This window comes from Lycorma delicatula, chromosome 1 (assembly GCF_047948215.1).
Source record: "Lycorma delicatula isolate Av1 chromosome 1, ASM4794821v1, whole genome shotgun sequence".
NCBI lineage: Eukaryota > Metazoa > Arthropoda > Insecta > Hemiptera > Fulgoridae > Lycorma > Lycorma delicatula.
The window spans coordinates 302,224,257-302,249,063 of NC_134455.1; the positions used below are offsets into that span (position 1 = coordinate 302,224,257).

The window sequence follows — 24,807 nt, forward strand, 5'->3', positions numbered from 1 at the left end:
GAAACACGAATTATTTCTTGCACTGCACCATTGACGAGTAGCTGTTCATTAGGCGACTTGCTAGCAGCTTCAATTGACGATAGGTGGAATATATATGTTCTTGCTTTAGTCTAATCTTTTAATTCCGTTTTCAAAATATTACTGACATGCAGTTTGAATAGTTTAAAGTAAAATGACAATAAAATCGTATTTTTATTATTTTATTATTACAACAATAATTGCAACAGGTAGTTCTGTCATAAATAAATTATAGCGTAGTGATATTTTGTTTTGTTAATATTGAAATAACATGCATGAATTTAGTTTTTATTTCACTTTATATTTCTGCATTAATATTTTACTGCATTTGCATAAGATTATTATTTTGTTTGAATATGAGTATATTTTTTCCAAAAGTCTCAGTTTTCTTTCGGCCTTCGTGGCGCGATTGCTAGTCAGCCTTTCATTCGGAGGTCCCGGGTTCGAATCCCGGTCAGGCATGTCATTTTCACACGCTATTGTCATTCATCTCATTCTCTGAAGCAATATTTAACGGTGGTCCCGGAGGTAAAAAAAGTCTCGTTTTTATCGCATTTTTTAATTGAGACTAGGTAATTAAATATTCTAAAAATCATATAAGAGATGTAATTTAAGTGCTATCGGGAGAGAGCAGTTTCTTTTCTCCATCATAAGAAAATATGATCATCAGATAATGATTAATTTATCAGCCAGATAGTTTTACATAGAAAAACTTATAAATATGTAACATGTAATAATTAATTATTATATGTCTGTTTTAATACACATTGTTTGATGGTTAATTATATTTGACATTGTAAACACTTTTATGTTGTAAACCACCTCTTCATCAAAGTACAATTATAATATGTAATATGAGAAATATATATTTTAATAATAGAGATTGGTGAATCCATTACTTATAATTTAAAAAAAAATTGTTGTGTTTTTCAATCATTTTCTGATGAAGTAAAAAGATCTCTTCACAAAAAGCGCCCCTTCTGCTAAAAAGGAATTAAGCGACAAAATAATGAATATTAACACTAATAAATAAATATTATAATTTCTTTATCCTGCTGCTAGAGTGAAGTGTAACAAATTTTAAATAATTATTACTGGTAACCACTGATAAGTATTAATAGACTGTGTTAATGCGATTTAAAATTTATTAAATTCCATGGCAAAATAAGATAACTCTAAAATTATCTAAATATTTAAATCGGTTAAGTGTATTTCTTAGTTGGCTGGTGTGAATGACTGCTTATAGCATTTTACGTCCATACACAAACAATAGAGAATGTTCTAATTACAAATTTTAAACAAATAAATTAAAAATATTTAAAGGAAAATACTATTTCCTTGCTAAATGGATCATAGTTTCATATGTTTTTTCTTCTTCTAATATTCAGCTTTCATTTCCTAACAGCTGTTGTAAACCTAACCTAACCTAACCTTTATTCATTTCAAAAATTGTTGTAATTTTTCATGCTTTTATGATGCTAATCACAACCCATTTTTATTATTATTTCATATCCTTCACTCATTCCTTTTAATTCACATTCTTCACAAACAAGCATTTTTGAATCTATAGTTTCAATATTCCTTTTATTTTGTTCCCTATCAAAACTGCATATCTATATTAATTTCTCATTGCAATTCTGTGATGCCTTCTTAAAATTTATATTTTTATTTATATATCTTAATTTTACTAACTTATGATTTGTTAGATTCATCTGTATAATTTTCTATGATAAGGGTAAAATAAATCTTTTATTCTGATTGGTATATACATTATATAAATCATGCCAGGAATGAGTAGCATGCCAAATACCCTACTTACCTAATATTAAAGTAGAATAATTTGTTTAAAAGTAAAAAAAAAATTGTTACTTTTTTAGAAAGACACTGAGAACAGTGAAATACATTGAAAATATGTGAGTAAAACTACACATTATTTTCATGAACAAACTAAACAAATTTATTAGATATAATGTTTAGAACACGTATTCACTATCCATTAAGTTATAAAAAAATGTTTCTGATTTGATAGAGAGATTATGTTGTTATTTTAGTAATAGATTTTCATAGCAATGATAACATTTGTGAAAAAAGTAAAAACGAAATCATTAAAAAAAACCTTCATCGATTCTGTTATGTATGTAAATATCTTTAAGCTTGATTACTGTTCACTGCTTACAAATTTAAATTTATTTACACACGTAACCAAGAAATTAAATGTAATCATTTCATAAAATATAAACCAACTTGTGTCTAGAAATGGAACTTAATACCGTTAATTTTTTTTTTATATAATTCTATTTATTAAAAGAATTTTATTTTAAAAAACAGCCATTTTATAATATTTTTTGTGTTGCATATTTATTTAATCATTAATATTTAAGCGTTTATTTATTTCATCAATAGTATAAATAGTATTTCAATATTAAATAATTATTTAATTGTTATACATATGAGTATGTCTGAAATTCTGAATTAGGTGAGGATTTGGTATCATATGGAATTTTTTTAATATATTTACTAATAAATTATGAAGTATATTTTTAACAAAAGAGAAAAAAATTAGGTTAAATATGGTGGATCTTCTGGTTTTAGTTTATCTTAATAATTTAAGGTTATCAACAGATAACCTTAAATAGATATAACATTAATATTAGATATAACAGGTTATCTACATTCTTAACAGTATTATTAAACAAATAAATATTTATTATATTAATTCTGAAAGTGGTTTATACTAAATTTTAAATAGATTTCAATCAAAAAGAGATTATTTGTGTATTATAATTTATGATATATATTTTATTGTTTTTTTTTTTCATTTTTGGGCTTAAAGATAGTGTTTGAACTTGAATGTTTCATGATTATGAAATCCTAGTTGTTTTCTCCTCCCCAAATCTCTTCATTCTTTGACTGTGTTCCTGTTTTCTTTGTTCTGTCCACTTTGCTCCTGTTTTCTTCTTTTCTTTCACTTCAGATTTTGTGTTTGTAATTTTGTTTTTAACTTTTCTTCTTTCTCCCATTACTTCCCTGTTTATCCCTGCTTATCTTGAGTCCTCTTCTATTCCATGATGGCAATTGTTGTTCCTGACTGAGCCATTCATATACATCAAAGATCCTTTTCACGAGTCTGTTGTTGTTCATTTACTGTATGTGCCTGTAGAATGTAAGTCTGCATTTTCTGAACGTGTTGTGAATGTTCATTCATATTATTCCCTGGTTGGTCTCTTCATCTACATACCATCTTTATGTACTGCTCCAAAAATTTTTCTAATTATTTTCCATTCTACTTTTTCTGTTTCTGTGATGCCTGATGCTCCAATAGTGGTAGTTTCTGATGCATACATTGCCTACAGTAGTTGGCTGTTCTGTAGTGTCTGAGTTTTGCCTGACTCGATATACTTTGCTTGTTATAGTGCGACCATATGAGTCTGTATGTTTTCTGAAGTTTGTTTTTCTGTTCTTTCAATGTTAGATGTATTGTTTTATCCTCTCATTTGTATATATTTCCCTAGGTATTTAAATTTTTCAACTCTCCTTATGTTTCCATATTTTGTGAGTATGATTTTTGTGTCATTATTTTGCCTTTCCATGCATAGTGTTTTCTCGCATGATATTTGCAACCCTGTTTTGGTTGCAATTTCATGTAGCAGTTCCATTGCTTCTTGTGCTTCCTGTCTATAGTTGCTGAGTATTGCCAGGCATCCGAGGAAACAGTAAAATAAATCTCAAAATTAAGCCTTAATCTCTGAAAATAATAATTTATTGACTAATATTTTATTTTAAATGATGATCTGTATTTGTAGTTTAGATGGCCAATTCGTAAGTAAGAAGAAATTTTCAATTATTAAAGAAGTTGGTATCATTACTTGTTTCTCTCTTACAGAATTTGTTATAGTATTAAGGATGTAACTAGTTCCTCTGTAAGTCAAAAAGAAATGGAAGAATTCTGCAAAAAATCATTCATTGATTGATTGAAACTAACTTTAAATATGGTTAAGTATGTAATATTGTGTTCCTCAGGTAATTGTAATATTGCTAACTGTGTCGATAGCATTTTCATTAATTAACTAATACTTCTGCTGCCTGTAATGTAAAATTTCTGGGTGTCTTGTAATGATAAATTCTTATTGGCATATCAAATTGATTTCATTTGTAACAAAGTCAAACTATATTGTTTTAGTTTGAAGTGACTTAATAAAATCTTGCTATACAAATTATTTGTATTGTCAGTAACTTTTTGTTAAACGACTAAAATATTACTATTAATGATTACTATTAACTGACAAAAATATTAATTTTGTATGTAAATAATGCATACATTTTTTCATAATGCTTTCAAAATTTTTATTTGTTATATTTATTTTATTTATTTAGATTTTTATGTCTGTTTTACTATTATCTTGTTTATTTATTTTTATGAACTTTAAACACTTCTTTTCTGTCATTGTGAATTTTGTTCTGAACATTATTTTATTATAGTTGCCTTTTCTATTAAGGCAAATACAGTAGCAATTGCTCATTTTATCCCTGGAGTTGCATGGCTAAAATCATATAAGACTGTAAAGATCATGGTATAAAATATTCCTTTATATAATGCATAAAAGAAAATAAATTAGTAATTAATTTTTTTATTTAGTTCATAACATTTGTACGTTGTGAGCTCTGTATAAGAACCTGCCTTTCTGATTAAATCATTTTGTACATAATGCAAATCTTTTAATATAATTATTTCACTTTAAATGGATTAAATCAGATTATTTCTTATGATATAAAAATAAATTTAGTTAAAAATTAGTATTTTAATTTCCTTGCATCAGCACTTTATTGTCTTTTGTGATAATTTTTTGAGAAATTTAGTTGTATTCCGAATTGTTTCATGGACACTTAAATTTATAAATTAGACATTTTATCTTTTATAGAATTACATAAATGTAACCAAAAATATTTTAATAAATATATTAAAATTTTAAATTATTATTATTATTGTTGTTTATCACTTTTTAAAGTTATTTCAGGAAGTAAATTTCTCAGAATTAAGGAAATAATCAAAACAGTGCTCTTACTTTCCTTTCTTAACCAATTAGAATAAAAGGAAACAGATTTTGTTGGAAAAAAAACACAGTTGCTGTGGTAAAGTCTTCTACTGATGTTTTTTCCGTGATTTCTTTTTCGGTAAACCAGTGAGTTATGTGTAGTAATTTTCAAGACTTATCTAATAGAGCTTTTCTGTTGGTAATCTTTTATTACAAGGAAAGTTTATAGAAATAAAACTTTTGCTTAATTTATTTTTTTGTACTTATTCAGAATATTATTTTGGCACAGTTTGAATATAAATTGTTCTTCTTTTAAAATCTTTTATATGCTTATAAAAACTGAGAAAAACACAACAGCTTATTTCTAAGATAGTGTCCATTAATAATTAAAAAGAAAATTCTGCTGTAGGTAAGCTATTACAAAATAAACTATTTTCTATTACTTTGTTATCAGGTTGTGGTATATACGTATCAAATTTAAGTCCAGTGTGCATGAGATGCCTATGTAATGCTGCAAGTAGCTGTAATGTGACAGTAGGTTGCCTTGCAAATTATTGTGGCCCATTTCAACTGTCACGGTCTTATTGGAGAGATGCTGGGCGATATGTTCTACCAGAGGACAATCCTAATAGAGATGGAGGTAATTTTATATTTTTTATTTTTTTCATATTTAATAATGTAATGATAAATTGCTTCCAAGTCGATAATTATTTTGTAACATTATAAAAAGGATATTCATTCCTTCATTTATTTTCTCAATTACAAAAAAAGAAAGTTATTTGTTTTGCTGCTTATATATCTATGAAAAAATGCATGTTTACCACCGGTTCATTTATAGAACTAAAAGGCAGAATATTCTAACATGTCAGATGAGGTTTTTTGTAATGTTAAACACAGTTAATTAAGTTTTATAAAATTATTACTTGATTAAAATTATTTAATAGAAAATGATCTACGTATAAATAGAGATCTTTCATAAACTCCGTGAGAAATGTCATTCTACAGATAATTCTTTCCACAAGAAGCATTTTGTAACCTCTCTTTAGTTAATAAAATGGTGCTAAAAGTTTAAAATATAAAATTGAAGATAACACAAATTACTATTTCTGTTGTTTTCAGGTACAGTATTGTTTTACAAAATTCTAACACTAAGCCAATTGAGATCAGTGTTGAGTTGAACTTTGGTATTTAAAATTGGAATTACTTTCTCAGAATAAACATAAAAGATAATCTACTCATAAAATATTAACTTAGTAATATTATAAAATTATGATAACAATTTTAATAATAATATTAATCAACAATAACGATTTTAATTAAGAGGTTTTTTAATATTAAAAAACAGTTTAATATTAAACATAATAATTACAACAATAATAATAAGAAGAAGAATGATAATTAAAACTAATAAGAATAAATTGATGTCATCAAAAATACATCATACGTAGATAACATAAAATAAATACATCATAAAAATTAAATAAACATCAAAATCGTAAATTCTTAATAATAAATATAAAAATTATAAAAAATAAAAATAATATTCTGATCATAATAGAAGCATGATAAGTAAATTGATGTAGAAACTAAGCTATATTTATTTTATGTACAAAAATATACTTCCTAAGGGATATGGATATAAGAGATAATCATGCACATACCATTTTGACAATCTCGTTTTTATAATTCCTTTGATAATCATTTTTTTTTTTGACGGAGGTGGAAATGCATTTACGCATGGAGTGCCAGGCTCCCACTGGTTGTATTATCAAACTGAAATCAGCAGACTAAAGGCTAAAACCAACCCCCTTTCTACCAGGACTCAACCTGGGAACCGTTTTACATATTACTTCAGGCAGAGCCTTTCTATTCTAAGCTGAGAAAGCCGCTACCTAGTTTTCATCTGGCTGAGGACTATCCAGGTCTCATAAAAAATTCTTCAACAAACTGAGCCGCATTCTCCTAGCTGCTCAGATCTCAGATGTGAGCAACCACATTGTGAGAGGTTCGTGCTCCGAGATTCGCCTGTAGTGTCCCTCAATCTGCCGCCCACCACTTGAGAAAGATGTGCTCGGCATCGTCCCGTACACGCAGCAACAGAGGCAGTCGGAAGACGGCGCTTATGGCATTACGATAAGAGCGAAAGTACCAGTGATCCGTTAAGCCTGGGTCACTAGTACTCAATCTTTCTATGCCGCCGCTTTGTTCACGGTCTACCAGAGGGAAGCCTTGTAGTCCATTGTCCTCTGGTCTCGGGGTCCAGGTCTTTTGCCAGACGAGGAACGTGCGGGTCGGTTTCTCCATTGCGATGGTCTCCCGATCTTCACCTTTCCGCCGCCTCCTGTAGGCCGCCTGGCGCTCTTTTTCCAAAAGAAAAATGGGTATAACCCCGATGATGACCAGAATGGCAGGCTCAGAAACCGTCTGATACGCAGAAGCGACTCGCAAGGCAGCGGTTGTAACGCTTCTTTTTTAAAACCACGATCTCCGTGTTGCTGAGAGCTAGAGACAACTCATGGTCGTCCAGCCACCTGCTAACCTTGTGCATCGCTCGGCTAAGCCTCAGGTGGGCGGGCTCCACGTCGCGGTCTACAGCATATATGCAACGATAATAATCTATTTATTTATTTTATTTTATTTAGTACAATAGAACAGCTAAAACGTCTTTGTATATTGTACATTCACACATAACATTAACTTTATACAAATAGATAATAATAACAAGTTAATATACACACAAGTATAATAAACATAAACAACATGAGTCTATGCAGAACATGATAATAAAAATCCGAGACATAATAATTGGCAAGGCGAGGTGCATATTCGGAGAGTTTAAGAAACTACTGCTGTGTATAGTCACGTTCCAGTGGACTAGTAAAGTAATTACGACTTCTGCAGTGAGATCGGATTGACGTTTTAAACATTATTGTCTGTGTGTATGGACGCAGACACATATCATGATAGTGTTACATAACATTATATTATTTATTAGGATTTTATTTATATTACTTTCATATTAATGAATTAACCGATGTCATTTTAATTTCAATGTTTAATAATAAAACATCAATTTTCTTCTGCTTAATTACGGCTATTTTTGTATAAATAAGGAACCTATTTTTTCCCCTGTTATTTTGTAAAAAGAGTAATTGTTTTCTTAGTCAATTTACTACTTTAAAACACAAGCATGATGAACATATATCATACTAAAAAACGTTTATAAAAGTAAATAAAGTATAAATTTGTTACCAATTGTTTTGATATAAGTAATGATATTATGACGAGCAGAGACGCTTGAGTAATAGAATTATGTGTTAAAAGTTTAAAATAGTTAGTTGTAAACATTACGTAGTTTGTAGACGTGTTATTACTATTAAAAACAAAATATCCTCAGTTCTTTGCATTGGAAATTGCAACAGTTGTTACTTAAAATGTTCATAGACAAAGAAAAATGGATTACTAGTGCTTCTTGTGAAAGCGACAGAACGTGGTTGTAGAATGCTAAACTTAATCTGGTTTACAGTAATTGACATCAGGAAAATCGGACACGAAGCAGAGGCTAGTGGTTCTGAAATTCAAACGCCAAAGAAAAAAAAGAAATATTAAATATCTCATAATAAATTTGAAGAAGATGATTTCGACTACACGTGTGTTAGTAGAAGAATTTTTTTTAAATATTTCAAATTCTATAAGGAAACACTTACTAAATGAAAATTACACAATTTTTTATACGAGGAACTGAATTTTACCGTTAGTAAGGAAAACATGAGGAAAATGATAAAATCTATTGGTTTTCAATTCAGGAAATGTAAAAACAATAGACCGATTATGTGTGAACGAGATGACGTAATCGCGTGACGTATATTTTTTTAGGTATGAGAAAAAATGCAACTTCTGAGGAAAAGAGACCGGTCGTATACGTAGATGAAACTTAGGCGCACACACATTATACGGTAAAAAAGTGCTGGCAAAGTGACGAAGTACCAGGTGTTTTTGTTAATAGTAATGCCGGTGACCGTTTAATTTTGGCTCAAGCGGGAGAGGACATGGGATTCATAGATGGTGATTTTTTTTTAATGTACGATTTCAAGAATAAAACAGAAGGATATCATAGATAAACAATAAATATTTTTTAAATTTATTAAAAAGCAAGTTATCTCAGAACTATCAAAATATTATATTTTAGTTATAGACAACGTACCTTACCATAATAAACAAAACAAAAAAATAAAAATAAACCTCCGTCATCCAATTCATTGAAAAAAGATTTTCAAGAATGGCTTCAAAAAAAACAAAATTAACTACAACCCAGATCTAACAAAAAATGAACTTTTAGAAATTGTTAAACTACACCGCCCACAACCACAATATGAATTAGACGAAGTATTAAAAAACAAAGGAATTACAGTGATTAGATTGCCACCTTACAACCCAGATTTTAACCCAAATGAATTTATTTGGAATAGCTAAAAAAAATGTAGACCGCAACATATCCCACACGTCATTAATAGAACTGAGAATCGTTACATTAGATTTCGTCAGTTACTGTAGAAGACTGAAAACAATCAGTGTCAGAATTTCAGGAGGTAATGGATTCTTACTGGAAAACAGATGCGTTAATGTAAGATGTCATTTAAAGCATAATTATAAATATATGGATGGCAAATGATGAGATATCATGTAGTGAAGATGAATTGGAAATTAACCCCGTGGGAAGTGAAACTGAGTGAAGCTCAGAAATCGAGGCTTTTTGGCCTATCACAGAAGATAGTTCTACGAAAACTATAGGAAGGGGGCGCATTGCTCTCTCCAAATAATTAGTGCCCCGTTGCGGCGTATTCCTGCTAGCCTATGAAGCGTTAGTACCGAAAGGACTTCAGTGGACGGTCTGAAGGGGAATTACGTCGGGAGCACGAATTTTAAAAGTCTAGTCTCCCGCGGTCGGACCCTGAAATGGTTTTGAGAACGCTGGATTCGAACGGATATGGAACGCTATACAAAAATCCGTCCATAAAACTAAAAGAAAACTTTAAACTCATACCCGATATTAAAATAAACCCTTAAACAGCCCGATTAAAAGAATCATACAGCAGCAAGGGTCACGGTCCAGGCTCTGCGATTCGAAGGGAGAAATTTGTGAAACTCCCGCCACTTTTTGCATTCCAAAAACTATAGATGAAACTGGTTAATGGCTGTATTAAGGTAGTATTGATCGTTTAATTATTTAATAAATTAATATTATTTATTTTTTATTTCGCAGCTACATCCAACTTGTTGCGACTCCGTAGATATATATATATATCCAAATTATTACTATCAACTTTGAATATAATGATGTAAACTATTATACCATTTTCGTTAAAACGTTTACTTAATTAAATTATTGTAATTAATTGCAGGTTAAATTTATTTCATTTATGAATACAGAAATGTAAATTAATATTTTTAATTGTATTATTACCGTAATCAGAAAGAAATTACAATTCCAAAAAATACAGTAATCTATTTTAAAAGAACATTTCTTGTTTAGAACGGATTGACAAGCATGTCACTTTATTCAGCAGGACTAAGCTCAGACTGTACTATTGTGTTATATTTCCATCTTTGTTTGTAGCCAAACAAAACAACAGTGCTGCGGTCCTCCACGAATATGAAGTTCGCCTTGTCGACTTATACGTATACCATTATGAAATTTTTAATTCATCAATCGTTTGTGGTCTGTTGCGATACACTGATTGTTTTGCTGTCCCCGTAGAAAATAATCTGGGGGAGTCGGATCGGGTGACTGCGCAGGCCGCAACAAATCCCTTAAAATGATTTGTTCATCAAAGACATTTCTTAAAAAAGTCATTGACCTGTTAGGTGTGTGCGCTGTGGCACCATCTCATTGGACAAACCGTGATTGATTTCCACTTATTTTAACTGACTAATGAAGTTTGTTAAAACAGCACAATAACGATAACAATTAACTGTATTTTCAAAAAAAAGATTGGACTCATAAGCGCGTTCTACTCACACCTACCCAGACTCCAATTTTTGCTTCGTGTAAAGATTGTTTGTGTAATTCATGAGGGTTAGTTGTCGACCACAGTCGCGTATTTTGTGAATTAATATACTTCCTGGATGAAACCACTCTTTATCTGTAAAAAAACGTTATGACGAGGATACCTAATGAATTTTTAGCAATAAAGCGTTTAAACCGTGAATAATAATTTAGTCTTTTCACTTCTTGAACACACATTACTTTGTAAGGAAAAGTTTCAGTTTTTTCTTACAGATTTATGTGCGGTAGCAAGCCGATACCTTTTTTTCTGTTTAACCTCCGGGGCCGCAGTTAAGCATTATTGTACAGAGGATGAGATGAACGATTTGTAGCGTGTGTGAAAAATGCCATGCCTGACCGGGATTCTTCGAACCCGGGACCTTCGGGTGAAAGGCCGAGACGCTACCACTCGCGCCACGGAGGCCGGCAAGCCGATACCTTACTATTGTACTAACTTACGCATTGACTTTGATGAACTTAGTAACCGAAATATCAAGCAGCTTCTGTTCGTTTAGTTAAGATGGTCTTTCACTTCGATCAGCGTCTTCAACAGAGGCTGTTGCCCAAAATGTTTCGATAAGAATTGGATTTGCATTGCGGTGAGGAACGGAAATATTTAGTAACTTTTCGAAAAATTTGTGGTTCACTAAATCAGTATACCTTCACGGAAGACGTTTCAACGAGATAAATGCGTTTTTCTACCGAAAGAACCGTTACGTTTCTCGCAACTACTGATTCCGATAAACGAAAAAATATGAAACGAAACAAAGTACGCTCAATCACAACTCAACAACTGACATCTTGGTTTATTACTGAGCAACGCCCAACGAATCTACAGAGCAGTCAACCTAACACCGAAAGAATGGAATGCACCACATAGTTCTAAAGCATACTGCACAGCGAATTTCTGAACGCAATGTACATGCTATGTCGTGATTTGATATATATCGTATTATTGACTCTTAACTAACATTATGCTCAATTTAAACATAGTATATATAAAACAGATATCAATTTGTACGCATCGAGATCTGAATGAGTATTTTAATATCGTATTTCTTAAACTTTAAATAAGAATTTAGGCTTAAATTTATCTAGATTATTCAGTAACTAAATAAGAAGAATAACTTTCCGAGTACGTTTCGTATTTTTATGCATGCCTTTTAATAAACTAATATTTGAAGTAGCTAAATAAGTTACGTACTGTAAGAGATAGAAGCACAATTATTATAAATGAAAATAAATAGAAAATAACCGCAATTTTATATTAGTTTTTTTATTCTTAAAAATCGTGTAATCTGTTTTCGATATATTTTTATAAATTGTCGAGTTTTTTGAGAAATCTCTGCTGATAATTGATATTTATTTAATAACAGTTTTATTTTTCATGATTTACATCGATAAACGATGAGATATATGAGTAATGAATAAGTAAATGAGTAGTGAATAACAGTATGAATAATAGTCGCAAACATCTTACGAACATGACGTTACGGTCTTATTGACGTACAATCTAATTTTATTTTTGACGACCGACTATTATGAACGTAACAATTTTAATTTAAATACAATTATATATTTGAATTAACATATTTTGGGAAATCCCTGATGATGGAGTAACGGCTCCGAAAGTACTCTGATATATACTTTTAAAATTGTTGGTTAAGTGGAACCCAAATTTAAACCAGTTCAAGTTTTTCTTCAAGTTTTTAAACCCCAATTTACAATTCATTATCACTAAATCATGATCGCTATCAATGTCTCCTCCAGGGTAAGTTTTGCAGCCGACGAGTTGATTTCTAAATCTTTGCTTAATTACGATATAATCTACCTGACACTTTGCAGTATCACCTGGCTTTTTCCATGTGTATATTCTTCTATTATGATTTTTAAACTGGGTGTTTGCAATTACTAAATTATTCTTTGTGCAAAACTCAATAAGTCAATCTCCTCTTTCATTCCTTTTACCCAGCCCATATTCACCCACAATATTTCCTTCCTTACCTTTTCCAATGCTTGCACTTCAATCTCCCACTATTATTAAATTTTCATCCTCTTTTATGTGTTGCTTTGTCAGTTTCTTGATATACATACTCTACCTCATCATCATCATGAGCACTTTTAGGCATATAAATGTTAAGAATCGATGTCGGCTTAGGTTTTGATTTTATCGTGATTACAATGATTCTATCACTAAGCTTTTTGAAATACTCTACTCTGTTCCTCATCTTCTTGTTCATTGCGAAACCTACTCCTGCTTGCCCTTTATTTGACACTGAGTTAATTATTCTAAAACCACCTGATCAAATGTTGTTTTCCTCTTCCCACCAAACCTACCTAATTCCTACTACGTCTACATTTAACCTATCCATTTCCCTCTTTAAATTTTCTATCCTATCGACATTTTTTAGACTTCTAACATTCCATGCTCTGACTCATAGAATGTTATATTTTAATTTTCTAATGATCACTACCTTAGTAGTCCCTACCCGGAGATCCAAATGGGGGACTAATTACATCTGGAATATTTTACTAAGGAAGGCGCCTCCATCTTTATTACACAAAAATGCAGAGGGCTACATTTTCTTTGGAAAAAAATACAGCTGTAGTTTTCCATTGCTTTCAGTTGTGCAGTACTCATAAAATTGAATGATGTTGATATAGCCGTTTAAGTCCTCCTGAACCTATGCCCTTAACAACTACTGAAAGAGCTGCTGCCCTCTTTCAGGAATAATTCCTTAGCCTGGCTCTCAACAGATATCTCTCCAATGTGGTTGCGCCTTCGGTCCAGCTACTCTGTATCATTGAGGACTCAAGCCGCCTCACCATCGGCAAGGTCTCATGATTCATAGAGAGAGAATTTACATTTACATATTTTTTATTAGATAAAAGTTTGTGAGAAATAAAATGGACCACCTTGAAGAATGTATATCTAAAAATATAAATGTAATATGCTGCAACAAAATGCTTGGAAAAGAAGAGGCTGATGAAATGAAAAAAAAAATAATCAGATTTGAGTGAATATTACTGATCATTTACCGAAATTGATGGTAGAGTGGTAACATCTCTACCTTATATCCAGAGGTTCCAGATGCGAGTCCTGGTCAGGCAGCCATTATTCACATACAAAATTCACTATCATCCATCATCGTAATTATTATTAACCTTCAGCCTGTTATGATACTGTTTCAATAAGTAAATAAACAAAATTTTGATTGTGTAATATAACATAACATCAGTATTCAGTCAATCATCTATATATATATTCTGTCATTAAGTGTATTATTTATTTTACATTATATATATCTTTGTGTATATACTCGTAGTATACTTGTGAATAAGTACAAGTGTATACCATTAATACAAGTAAGACATTTAATTATGTGCTTCTTAATGTAATTCTCAATCTCAGAAATATATGATATAATACATCCAAGTAACTAATGTGAAAAGTTAAATTTTTCATTTCAGCAAAAATGTGGGGTTGTTAATTATGTTAGATAAATATATGTCACTGGTAATTGTTTTTTTTTTTTTTTTTAATATATATTTTGAGAGTATGCTCATTGAAAACTTGTGTATAGTGAGATCAAACAAATAAATAAATATCTATGGAAGGTTCTGAATCATCTGAAAAAATTTTTACTTTGAAAATTGTCTATTAACATGAGATTCTATTTTTGGAATCCCAAGATTAGAAATTTATCTTCTAATTGATACAATAAAATCTAAAAAGTAAGGGGCTTCTTTTCATAGAATATACATTTATTATGTAACTTTTAATTATATGTGGAAATTAAATCACTTATTGTGTATTATGTATTTCATTATGTATTATTTTTGTTTATAATTTTTTCCATAGCATTTCTGGATTGTGCACAAGATTATTCATGCTCTCAAAAAGTTGTTGAAAACTACATAATTCGATTTGGTAAAGTATGTGTTCATTATATTATGTGCATTATCTTTATTATTGCTATAATATTGTTTTTTAACTATTAAATGTTATAACTAAGATTACACTCTTGAAAGATGCTTCTGCATATTAAAATTCTATCTATTTTGGTGAAGTTAATTGCTTCATTATCCTTCTTTCTATTAGCAATTAAAATGTGTATTTTTACATTCCTTAGAGTTATAAAGATTGTAAAGGGAGCTTTTACCAATGTTTTCATTGAAAGTTTAATTTTGATTTATGTAGTAACTTGCAGAATAATATTTTTCTTAGTTATGACAAAATTAGAATAATGAGTAATACTCCAATAATAATTTTTTTCTAATACAAGTAAAACCATCCTCTACATTGTTCATATATAATAAAAAAGCAGGTGCATATCTTATAAGATTTTCTTGGATGTCATTTTATTAATACTTCTCAATTGTTTTTCTATTACTGATCATGCAAAAACTACTGCACCAATTTTGATGAATATTTAAAAAAAAAATTCTTTCTTTTTTTTATAAAGAAACATGTAGGGCTGCAAAACACCTTATAATACATTCATTTTTTTGAAAAATGAAGAAATTATGAATTTGAAAAATTTATCAGTTTGTGAAACATGTAAATTTCTTCACTGAGCGAGTTCTAATCAATTTTTTGATCAATTTTATTGAATATGTTTCTATCAAGAAACATAGAGGCTATAAAAAACTACAAGCTGAACTTCAAGCAGCATCCAGAGCTGCCGAAACTAAGAATCAAACAAACGAGTGTCAAAGGGCTCAAGCTACACAAGTATTCATGAGATGCACGCTGGTAGTTGCTAGTTATTGATAAATTTAATTTAATAAAAACGAATTTGTAGAAGTTAATAAATTATTATTAGTATAGATGAAGAAGAAAACTATATGATTTCAAATGGCCAGATTCTCTTTCTTGGAAATAGTTCTTTAGGAACGAAATATTTCATATTTCCACACATATGATTACTCATTTATGAATTAGATTCTGTTTGATTTGCTTCTCTCAGTAACACCATAAATTTAATCTAAGAAAATCTATAAAATAAATTATATATGTTCATTTAAAAAGAAATTAATCAGAATATTCATAATTTTATATTTAAGACAAGAACTATATGAAATCTGTAAACATAATAATTTTTAAAAAATTGTCAACGTAAGTATGCCAGAAGGGTGGATTTCCAGTTTTAGTTAACCTTGCAAAGATGTCCAAAAACCAATTTTTTGTCTCTAACTATGGTTTCTGTGAACTGATTCACTTGAAAATCAGTAGGGCTGAATTCACAAAAGAAGTGTATCACCTCATCAAGTTTCATCAAAATTGGTTAAGATTTGCATCTGGTAGAGCAGATGAAAAAATCTTATACATACTTATATAAACATTGTAGAATTATGTTCAGGAGAGTCCAAAATGTAAAGAAAAGTTAGTCCTCCCTCCCCACAACACCCTCTTATAAAATATGACCAGGTGCAGTAGTAATTCTACAATTTTTTTGGAAATCTGTAAAAACAATATTTCTTGTATTCAAGTTTCTCAGTTAGGATATCAAAACTTAGTCAAAAAGATATTTCTAGTGGCATATAATTTAACATTTAATTTTGTATATATTATTATTTATTTAATTATCTATGAATGTATAAAGTATTTTGTATGCTTCACCATTACTACATAGGCTTTGTATAGAACAGTTGATAATCATCAAACCAGTCTTAACTCTTAAAATAATCTATTCTTAAGAAAATAAAAAGGAATGTAGAAAAAATACACAAAAGAAAAGACAACAGTGTATCCAAAAACCCTACTCTTTGTCTCTAAATTCTTTGGTTCCTGTGAACTAATTTGTTTCAAAAACAGTAGGGCTCTATTCCCAATAGGTTTACATCATCCCACCAAGTTTCATCAAAATCTGTTAAGATTTGCGTCCGATAAAGCAAATGAAAATATCATATAGATAGATACAAATGTAGGAAAAGTAGGCTAAGAGAAGTAGGAGAATTAAGGTAATGCTTAATTGTTGTCTTGAGGCAGGGTGTCAGTCTAAAGAGTATCTTGGTACGGTACGTTGTTGTGTTTAGTCTGTGGAATTTTTTTAAAGTTTTGTGTATTCGCACAAGCCCTTGTTTTTCTAAATATGGAATCCAGATTTTGGATTAATCGCAAAAGATATTTAAAAAATGGCCTTTCATTTAGCAGAAGAAAATTGTCTGCAATATCCTTGCAAAGGTAACACTATCAGAAGTTGAAGTAGCTTTACTCTTTCATGAGAAGACATCCTGAAATTAGTTTGTAAAAATAACAAACCTCTATGAGAAGAATTAAAGGATTGACCCAATAAAATGTTGAAAATGTTTTTGGAGAGGATCATTAGTAATTGTCGTTGCATGGATAAGTGGCACTGACTACTTCATTCCTCCCCTGCTTGTATTTCTTCGAAAAAATTAAAAACCAGAGCTGTAAGTTGGAGTACCAAATGGAAGCATGGCAGCTTATCTTAACTCTGGCTGGATAGAGTCTAAAAGCTTCCTTAAATTGTTTCAGGAGCAATTCTTAGACAGTGTGAAGCCTACTAAGGAAGACCCAGTAATCCTAGTTCTGGATGGAAATTACGCTTACACAAGAAACTTGCTGTTACTTGAATCAGTTAAGGAAAATGGGGTGCACAAAATGAGTTCACCACCTCACTACTCTCCACAAAATGCAACTGCTTGATAGAGCCTTCATGTAGACATTAAGGACTTACTGTGCAAGAAATAGAAAACTGGTTAAAGCAAAATGTTGGCAGGGTTATAACATATTACCAAATTGCAAAGCTGTTCGGCGAGCTGTACAAAAATCAGCCACCACGCTAATGCCAAACATAGTTTTAGAGTTACTGGGCTTTATCCTTTGAACAGAAACAAGTTCAAAGATCATGAATTTTCAGTGGTTGACTTTAATGAGTCTGTCAGTCAATAAGAAGGCCCAAGAAACCCAGTCTCTCCATCACCAACAAATGCCAGTCTACCATCTATAACAAATCAAAACTTCCTCCAGGACAATCTGAGCCTCAACCTGGACCCGCGGTTTTCAACAACTTAGGGATAAAAGTGCTCATGTTCAATAATAATCCAGTTGTTACCATTGCTAAACAGTAGTAGACTTTTTCCAAGTGACATAAGTCTCTTACTACAACTGACAAAAAATGCTCAAAAAAAGAAAAAACGACCAAATTGCCCATCATCAATCCTAACAAGTTCACCTTATAAAAATACACTTTGTGAAGATATTGTTAAAAAAAAAAAAAGTGCAGCTAAAAACATTTTTGGTAATTCCTTAAAAAAGGAAACCTGAAACAAAACTGAAAAGAAAAACAAAAGTGTGCCTAGGAAAGAAAGTAAAAAAAGAAGGATGATAAAACTTGAATCATCAGAGACAGCCTTACATACAGATGAAGATCCTAATCAAATGACAGACTTGAGTGTCTACAGATGACAGACGGTGAAGATGATTTGTAGTATCCTTACTGCAACCAGTCTTAACTGATTAAAGATAGACAAGGAGAAAAATGGATCTTATGCATAAAATGTTGCAAATGATGTCACGAAGACTGTTTTAGAACTAATGACTTCAAAACCTTCATTTGTGATTTTCTGTTTAGAAAGCTAAATTCCAAAATTTCAGGTGAAAATATTCTATAAGATTTATAGTTTGCATTTTTTTTGTATGTATAATTATTTATGACAACTCATCTATGTTCTTTATTAATTTTTATTATCTTCTAAATGATTAAATTAATTTTCCTTGCTTACCACCCTACTCTTTTTGAATAATTAATTTAGTGTTCCTAACATCGCCCCGTGCAATATTAGGAACACATCCTTTGCAATATAAGAGTACTATTTTTCAACCTACAAAAATGTATTTTTTATTTTTATTTTTTTATATTATAAATTATGTATGGTATTGTATTGTTGATAGTTTCCAGTGTGGTACAGTATTAATTACACTGATTTACTTAATTTTTGTTTCTAACATGCGATACATGATTTTAATCTGTTCTTTGATGTTGAAAACAAGTATGAATACAGAATCTTTCTATCACCCACCATTTTTGAAAAATTTTTAAATTTTAATTAAAGGATTGTTTCATTTTTCAATGTATAGTTTGCATTTTAAGCTCCTATATTGTATTTTGTTAGCTAATTTTTTATTGTTTAACTTTGTTAACATAATTTGTAAGGTATAAATAAACAATACTAGACAAAGAATTAAATCATTTCATTGTCACAGTCACATATTATGACATATCTAATACTGAAGAGTGAGCCTTCATGGACAAGATTAATCATGTCTGTGCAAAAAACACAGCTGTGTTGTTTGTATTAAGCATTGGATTTAGGAATGAATTAATTTTGTACAGTCTTATTGCTGTTTTAAGTTTGTTAACAATGCAGTGTCATAATGCGTGTCTGTCTCTTCTTTTAACTATACTTTTAGAGATTCTTCATCAGTTTGCTGCATCACCTCTTCATTTGTCAGTTTATCCATCCATCTGATTTTTAACATTCTCCTATAGCACCATATTTCAAAAGATTCTAATCTTTTCTTCTCAGGTTCTCCGATCGTTCAAATTTCACTTCTATTTAAAGCTACACTCCAAACATATACTTTCAAAAATCTTTTCCAGACGTTTAAATTAATTTTTGATATAAACAAATTGTATTTCTGACTGAAGGCTCATTTTGCCTGTGCTATTCGGCATTTTATTCACTCCTGCTTCGTCCATCTTTAGTAATTCGACTTCCCAAATAACAAAATTCTCTATCTCCATATTCTTTTCTATTTCTATTTTTACATTCAGTGGTCCATCTTCATTATTTCTACTACATTTCATTACTTTTGTCTTGTTCTTGTTTATTTTCATGAGGAAGTTCTTGCATAGGACATCATCCATGCCGTTCATTGTTCCTTCTAAATCCTTTTTACTCGCAGCTAGAATTACTATATCATCAGCAAATTGTTCAGGCAAGCATGAACATAACTTGCCTGAAGTTGCCTTGATCACTGAAGTTCCTGGGCTTAACTCTGACCTCATATTGGTAAAATTTATAATAAATCCTAAACATCTAATGACCTCAATAGTTAAACTTAAAAAATAAAATAAAAATAAAAGTATTTTGTTAAGAAATAAATTGAGGTTGTATATTTTTCATTACACTATAGAACATTTTTTTTTATAAGTCCCTCCATCACTCCAATGGGAGGGATGATTTGTTCAAACACCAGAATATTTGTTTAGAAGCTTAATCCAGTAAAGGTAATCCATACATAAAATATGAACATTTAAGTATTTATATCATATTTTTATGAGTATTTTGTAGCAAAAATAAAAAGAAAATTATTGTAATGTAAGAGATAATAGTTGTTCTTATGGTGATCATGGAGTCTAAAAATCATTCTCCTTTCAGTCAAGTAAGACAAAATTTGTGGTAGTAGTTAGCAAATAAATCTTCTACATCAGACATTCTTTGGGTTAATTCCTGGCAAAGACTGGCACTCTTTAATCAATCATTTCTTTGTTAAAATAAGTATAGAAGTGTCCCTAAGGACATTATACAAAAACCCTTCTCACGAGTTAATTTTGTATTTTTCCCATGTTATAAACAAAACATACAAATCTTTATGTAACAACAGAATAAGCAATAACGTCTAAGTTTATGTTGAATTCTTTAAGTTATAGCTATGCATCAAGAGATTTGTGCCAAATATATTCTACACTGTAATTAAAATGACTGGCAAAGAGAATTTTTCTTGAGAAATATTAATTTCTATTCCTCGTAACTACTAATTAGATAATGATTGTTTAAGCATACTTAGTGATGTTCATGTGACTGTATTTCAATATTATGGGATATTAATAGATTTCTTTTGATTGTTTGACATCAGTTGTTACGGTTTCTAAGCACTAATAAATGCCGGCAATAATATGCAAGGAAACTACACACAATATATCCCTTTGTTGGTTTATGGAATCAATTTAGTAAACATGAATTCAGCCATTGAATCTATCCTTAATTTTGACCCTTTAATTTCCCAACTGTAACTTCCTGAGAGTAATACCTGGGTTATTACAGATTATTTATTTCTCTTATTATTAAGAGAAATTATTGACAACTGTTGATGCCTAAAAATCACTATTTGTTTATCATACAAGGGTTATTTTTTCAAGGTTCGATCAGTCACGAAATTAAAACCACAGTGAAAATAAAATATTTTTTATTTGTAACAAGTACTTACATAGTTACACTATTTCTCTACATAGTCGCCTCTCCGATTTAGACATTTGTCGTAGCGTGGTACCAACTTTCCAATACTCTCGTCATAGAACGGAGCCGCCTGTGTTTTCAGCCACACAGTTGCGCACATAATTTGCGGCACTGAAGCCTCTCACTGATAATGGTGTAGAGAGCTGACCTTAACATTTCAGGAAACGAATCACTCAATACAGAAATTGTAAACCGATAATTTTCTCGAATTGCCTCATCCACTCGCTCAACGAGATCATCGGTTGACACCCGTTTCCTTCCCTGACCGCCTGCATCATGAACATCTGCACGTTCTGCTTTAAAGTTGCTGCATCATTGTTGCACTTTGCTGTCACTCATTGAAGTTTCACCGTACACATTACTTATTCGTCGATGAATTTCAGCTGCATTACACCCGTGAGCCTGAAGAAATCGAATTACTGCACGCACTTCACACTTGGCGGGAGATGCTATTGTTGTACACATGTTTACGTGCTAGCTGCGTGTTCATAACTAAACGAAGTGACGCGGCGTGATTGAAAGCCATACTAGAGACGCTGCGCAACACATGCGCAAAGGTTTATCCAATTTTTGCGCGGATTTTTATTTCGCGACCAATCGGACCTTGAAAAAAAATAACCCTCGTATTAAACAATATAATAAATTTTTATACTAATTAGATATTTAATTATCATTTATTTTATAAACTGTAATCAAAGTAAAAAAATTAACAGTTGCTGCATTTCATTAGTATATGTATTGGTAGTATTACAGCAAAAATTATCTTAAAAATTACATTGAGGTTCTTAAAATTAATTATATGAGGTTCAAATAATGTAGGTTTTGTGGCAGTTGTAGTAAATATACAGATATAATGGATCTTATTAACATAAAGTTTTCAAATAACTTGCACATCAGTTAGTAGTAAACTACACTTACAGATATAATATTAACTACTATTCAGCAGTTTAGACTCAAAAATGAGAAAACAGTTTTGTTATGAATTATTTTTTTGATCAGAAAATTAGCTGCTGTAAAGCTTTTTGACTTTACTAACGAATACTTTTACTAGCACATGTTCAGAAGTAAAGTTACAGTTATGATGTTTATTGGTTAATTAAAAAATTTATTTCATAATTTGATTATAAAAAAAAACTGTTTGTTGAGAAATTGCTTCATTTTATTTATATGTAGAATGTTTTTATTTTTGTTGCAACTTGATAGGACTGTAATAATGATGGTGTCACAGATTGTGATGATTTTGCAATGCTTCATTTCAATCTTAAAGATGACTGTTCAACTTCTTTAGCAGCGACTAATTTTGGTCGAAGATATTCTACATGCAGGCCTACAGCAAGCCCTAGAAGTGAGTTTATCTAGAAGTTTAAATATTTATACAATGCATAAATCCAAAATTTTAAATAATCTTTAAAGAAATAAATCTGAAAAATTTAAATAATGCTTCTTATTGTGGCATAATTATTGTGGCATAATAATTCTTATTATCTATAATATTCTAAAAATAAGTCCAAATAAGTAAATCCATCTTAAATTTTAATATAATTTAAGATGTTAAGTAAAATTTTTGTAAATGGTTCTTGTTTTCCAGTTTTTCTGAAAATCAGATAAAAATTTATCACTTTTTTATAGTAAATATGACAAATTTTTTTATAGTAAAATTCTTTTAATTACAGTTCACAATTTATCTATTTGTATTAACTTGTACAATGTAACATTATTGCCTAGTTTACTACAAACTATTCATGAATTTTCTTAATTTTAGGCTCTAAACAAATTTTAGATAAAAATAATTATACTGAGATAATAACAAAACTACTCATTTTTGCATTTAATAATGAAATTACAAATTGAACTATTTGTTAATACAAATTAAAATTTTATAAAAATAGTCAAAAGAGATATTCCTTTAACTTTCAATTTTTTGTAGATGAAAAAAAATTAAAAGTTGTTTTGCCATTGACTTATGCTTTGCAAATTTTTATTCTCAAAATTATTTGTTATCTGAACTAGAAAGAAAAAACATACTTAAGATGAAATTTTAAGAAGCAAGTAATTTTGACAGATGTCTGTTTTTGAATGATGTAAGTCTGTTCATGGTTTGTTTTGATGTAATTCTAGTTGCTTTTTATAGTTTTTATGGGACAAATATTTCCTTCAGCTCAGAGTACCCTGTTACATCATGTTTGTACCACTTACCAGGTGATTCGATAACTATGGGGTGACCATAAGGAAATTGACATACATCAGCAATTTATTTAAGGTCAAATGATAAAGAAAACATTTAATATAATTACTGGTTCAGATATGTTTTGTTTCCAGTAATCACTACTGGTAGAATTTCCCAAATTTTTTCTATAAATGAAAATTAACACCAATCTCCATTTCAGTGGATGCCAATTATATAAGACTACTGAAGTTTTAAGTCAAAGAAATTTAATTTGACTCAAAGCACCCGCAACTTTTTGTAAAATTTTATCAAACACTGTGTAAACATTTGTCAAAAATTATTATGTTAAACTACAAATAAACTTATAAATCTAACAATACAATCTATAGTGAATAAAATTTCGGTTAAATTCTCATAAATAAAGAAAATAAAAATTTTTGAACATTTTAAAAAACAAATCAACATTTATTGGAAAGGAAACGACCCAAATAGGTAACAGGTATATATCTAAGATCAAAACCAGTAGTGAATCAGAAAACATGCAATTCTTGTCCTTTTCTTGTATAGACGTTTTATCTGTATTAAAATGCATTACAATAACTTACTGAAACAAAATTACAAAAAATAATCAACAATTTTTATTTCAGGATCAGATGAGAATAGATTTTAGTAATGAAGTCAAAGTAAAGAAACCAACTCAAACAAGCTTAGCGGATCAGTTGTATAAATATTATCAATAGCTGAAGAAATACAACTCATTTCCATCAAGTCCATATAAAATCAGAAAATATCATGCTGTATTTAATAAGTTATAAATGGTTCCTTCAGATTTAAGTGTGTGTAGATTTACATAGAAGTGAATAACATAAAGCAAAAAATGATGCTTTATGTAAATTAAGGTTATTATTTTTTATTTATTTAGATTTACTGTTAAGGGATACTAAATACTTTTAACAACTACATATATTTATGTGTGTGTGTGTGTGTGTGTGTGTGTGTGTACATGCATTTTTTTAGTAATTATATGAAAAGAATTAATATTGTTGAAATAAACGTTTTATTGATCAAATTACTTATTTTGTTTTTTATGGGTATCAACAACTATAGCCTGATAGAGATTTGTAGCATATGTAAAAATGATATGACTGACTAGAATTTGAATTATTTCCCATTAACTTCTATGCTGAGAGTTAGGTTTAGGTACTTGTTTTTCTATGTGGAAGATCTATGGGTTGAGGACTAACCTAGTAGATATACTTTAACTTTCTTGGTTG

The 24,807-nt window shown here is 30.1% G+C and overlaps 1 protein-coding gene across 1 annotated transcript; it reads left to right on the forward strand.

Annotated features, from left to right (window-relative positions):
- Nucleotides 1-24,605, forward strand: LOC142333332 (lysozyme 2-like). The gene is made up of 5 exons (XM_075380357.1): nt 1-227; nt 5,506-5,691; nt 14,960-15,033; nt 22,570-22,711; nt 24,181-24,605. Exons 1-5 carry the CDS (start codon nt 173-175, stop codon nt 24,201-24,203), a joined length of 480 nt encoding a protein of 159 aa, XP_075236472.1. The 5' UTR covers nt 1-172; the 3' UTR covers nt 24,204-24,605.
- Nucleotides 24,606-24,807: the final 202 nt, after the last annotated feature.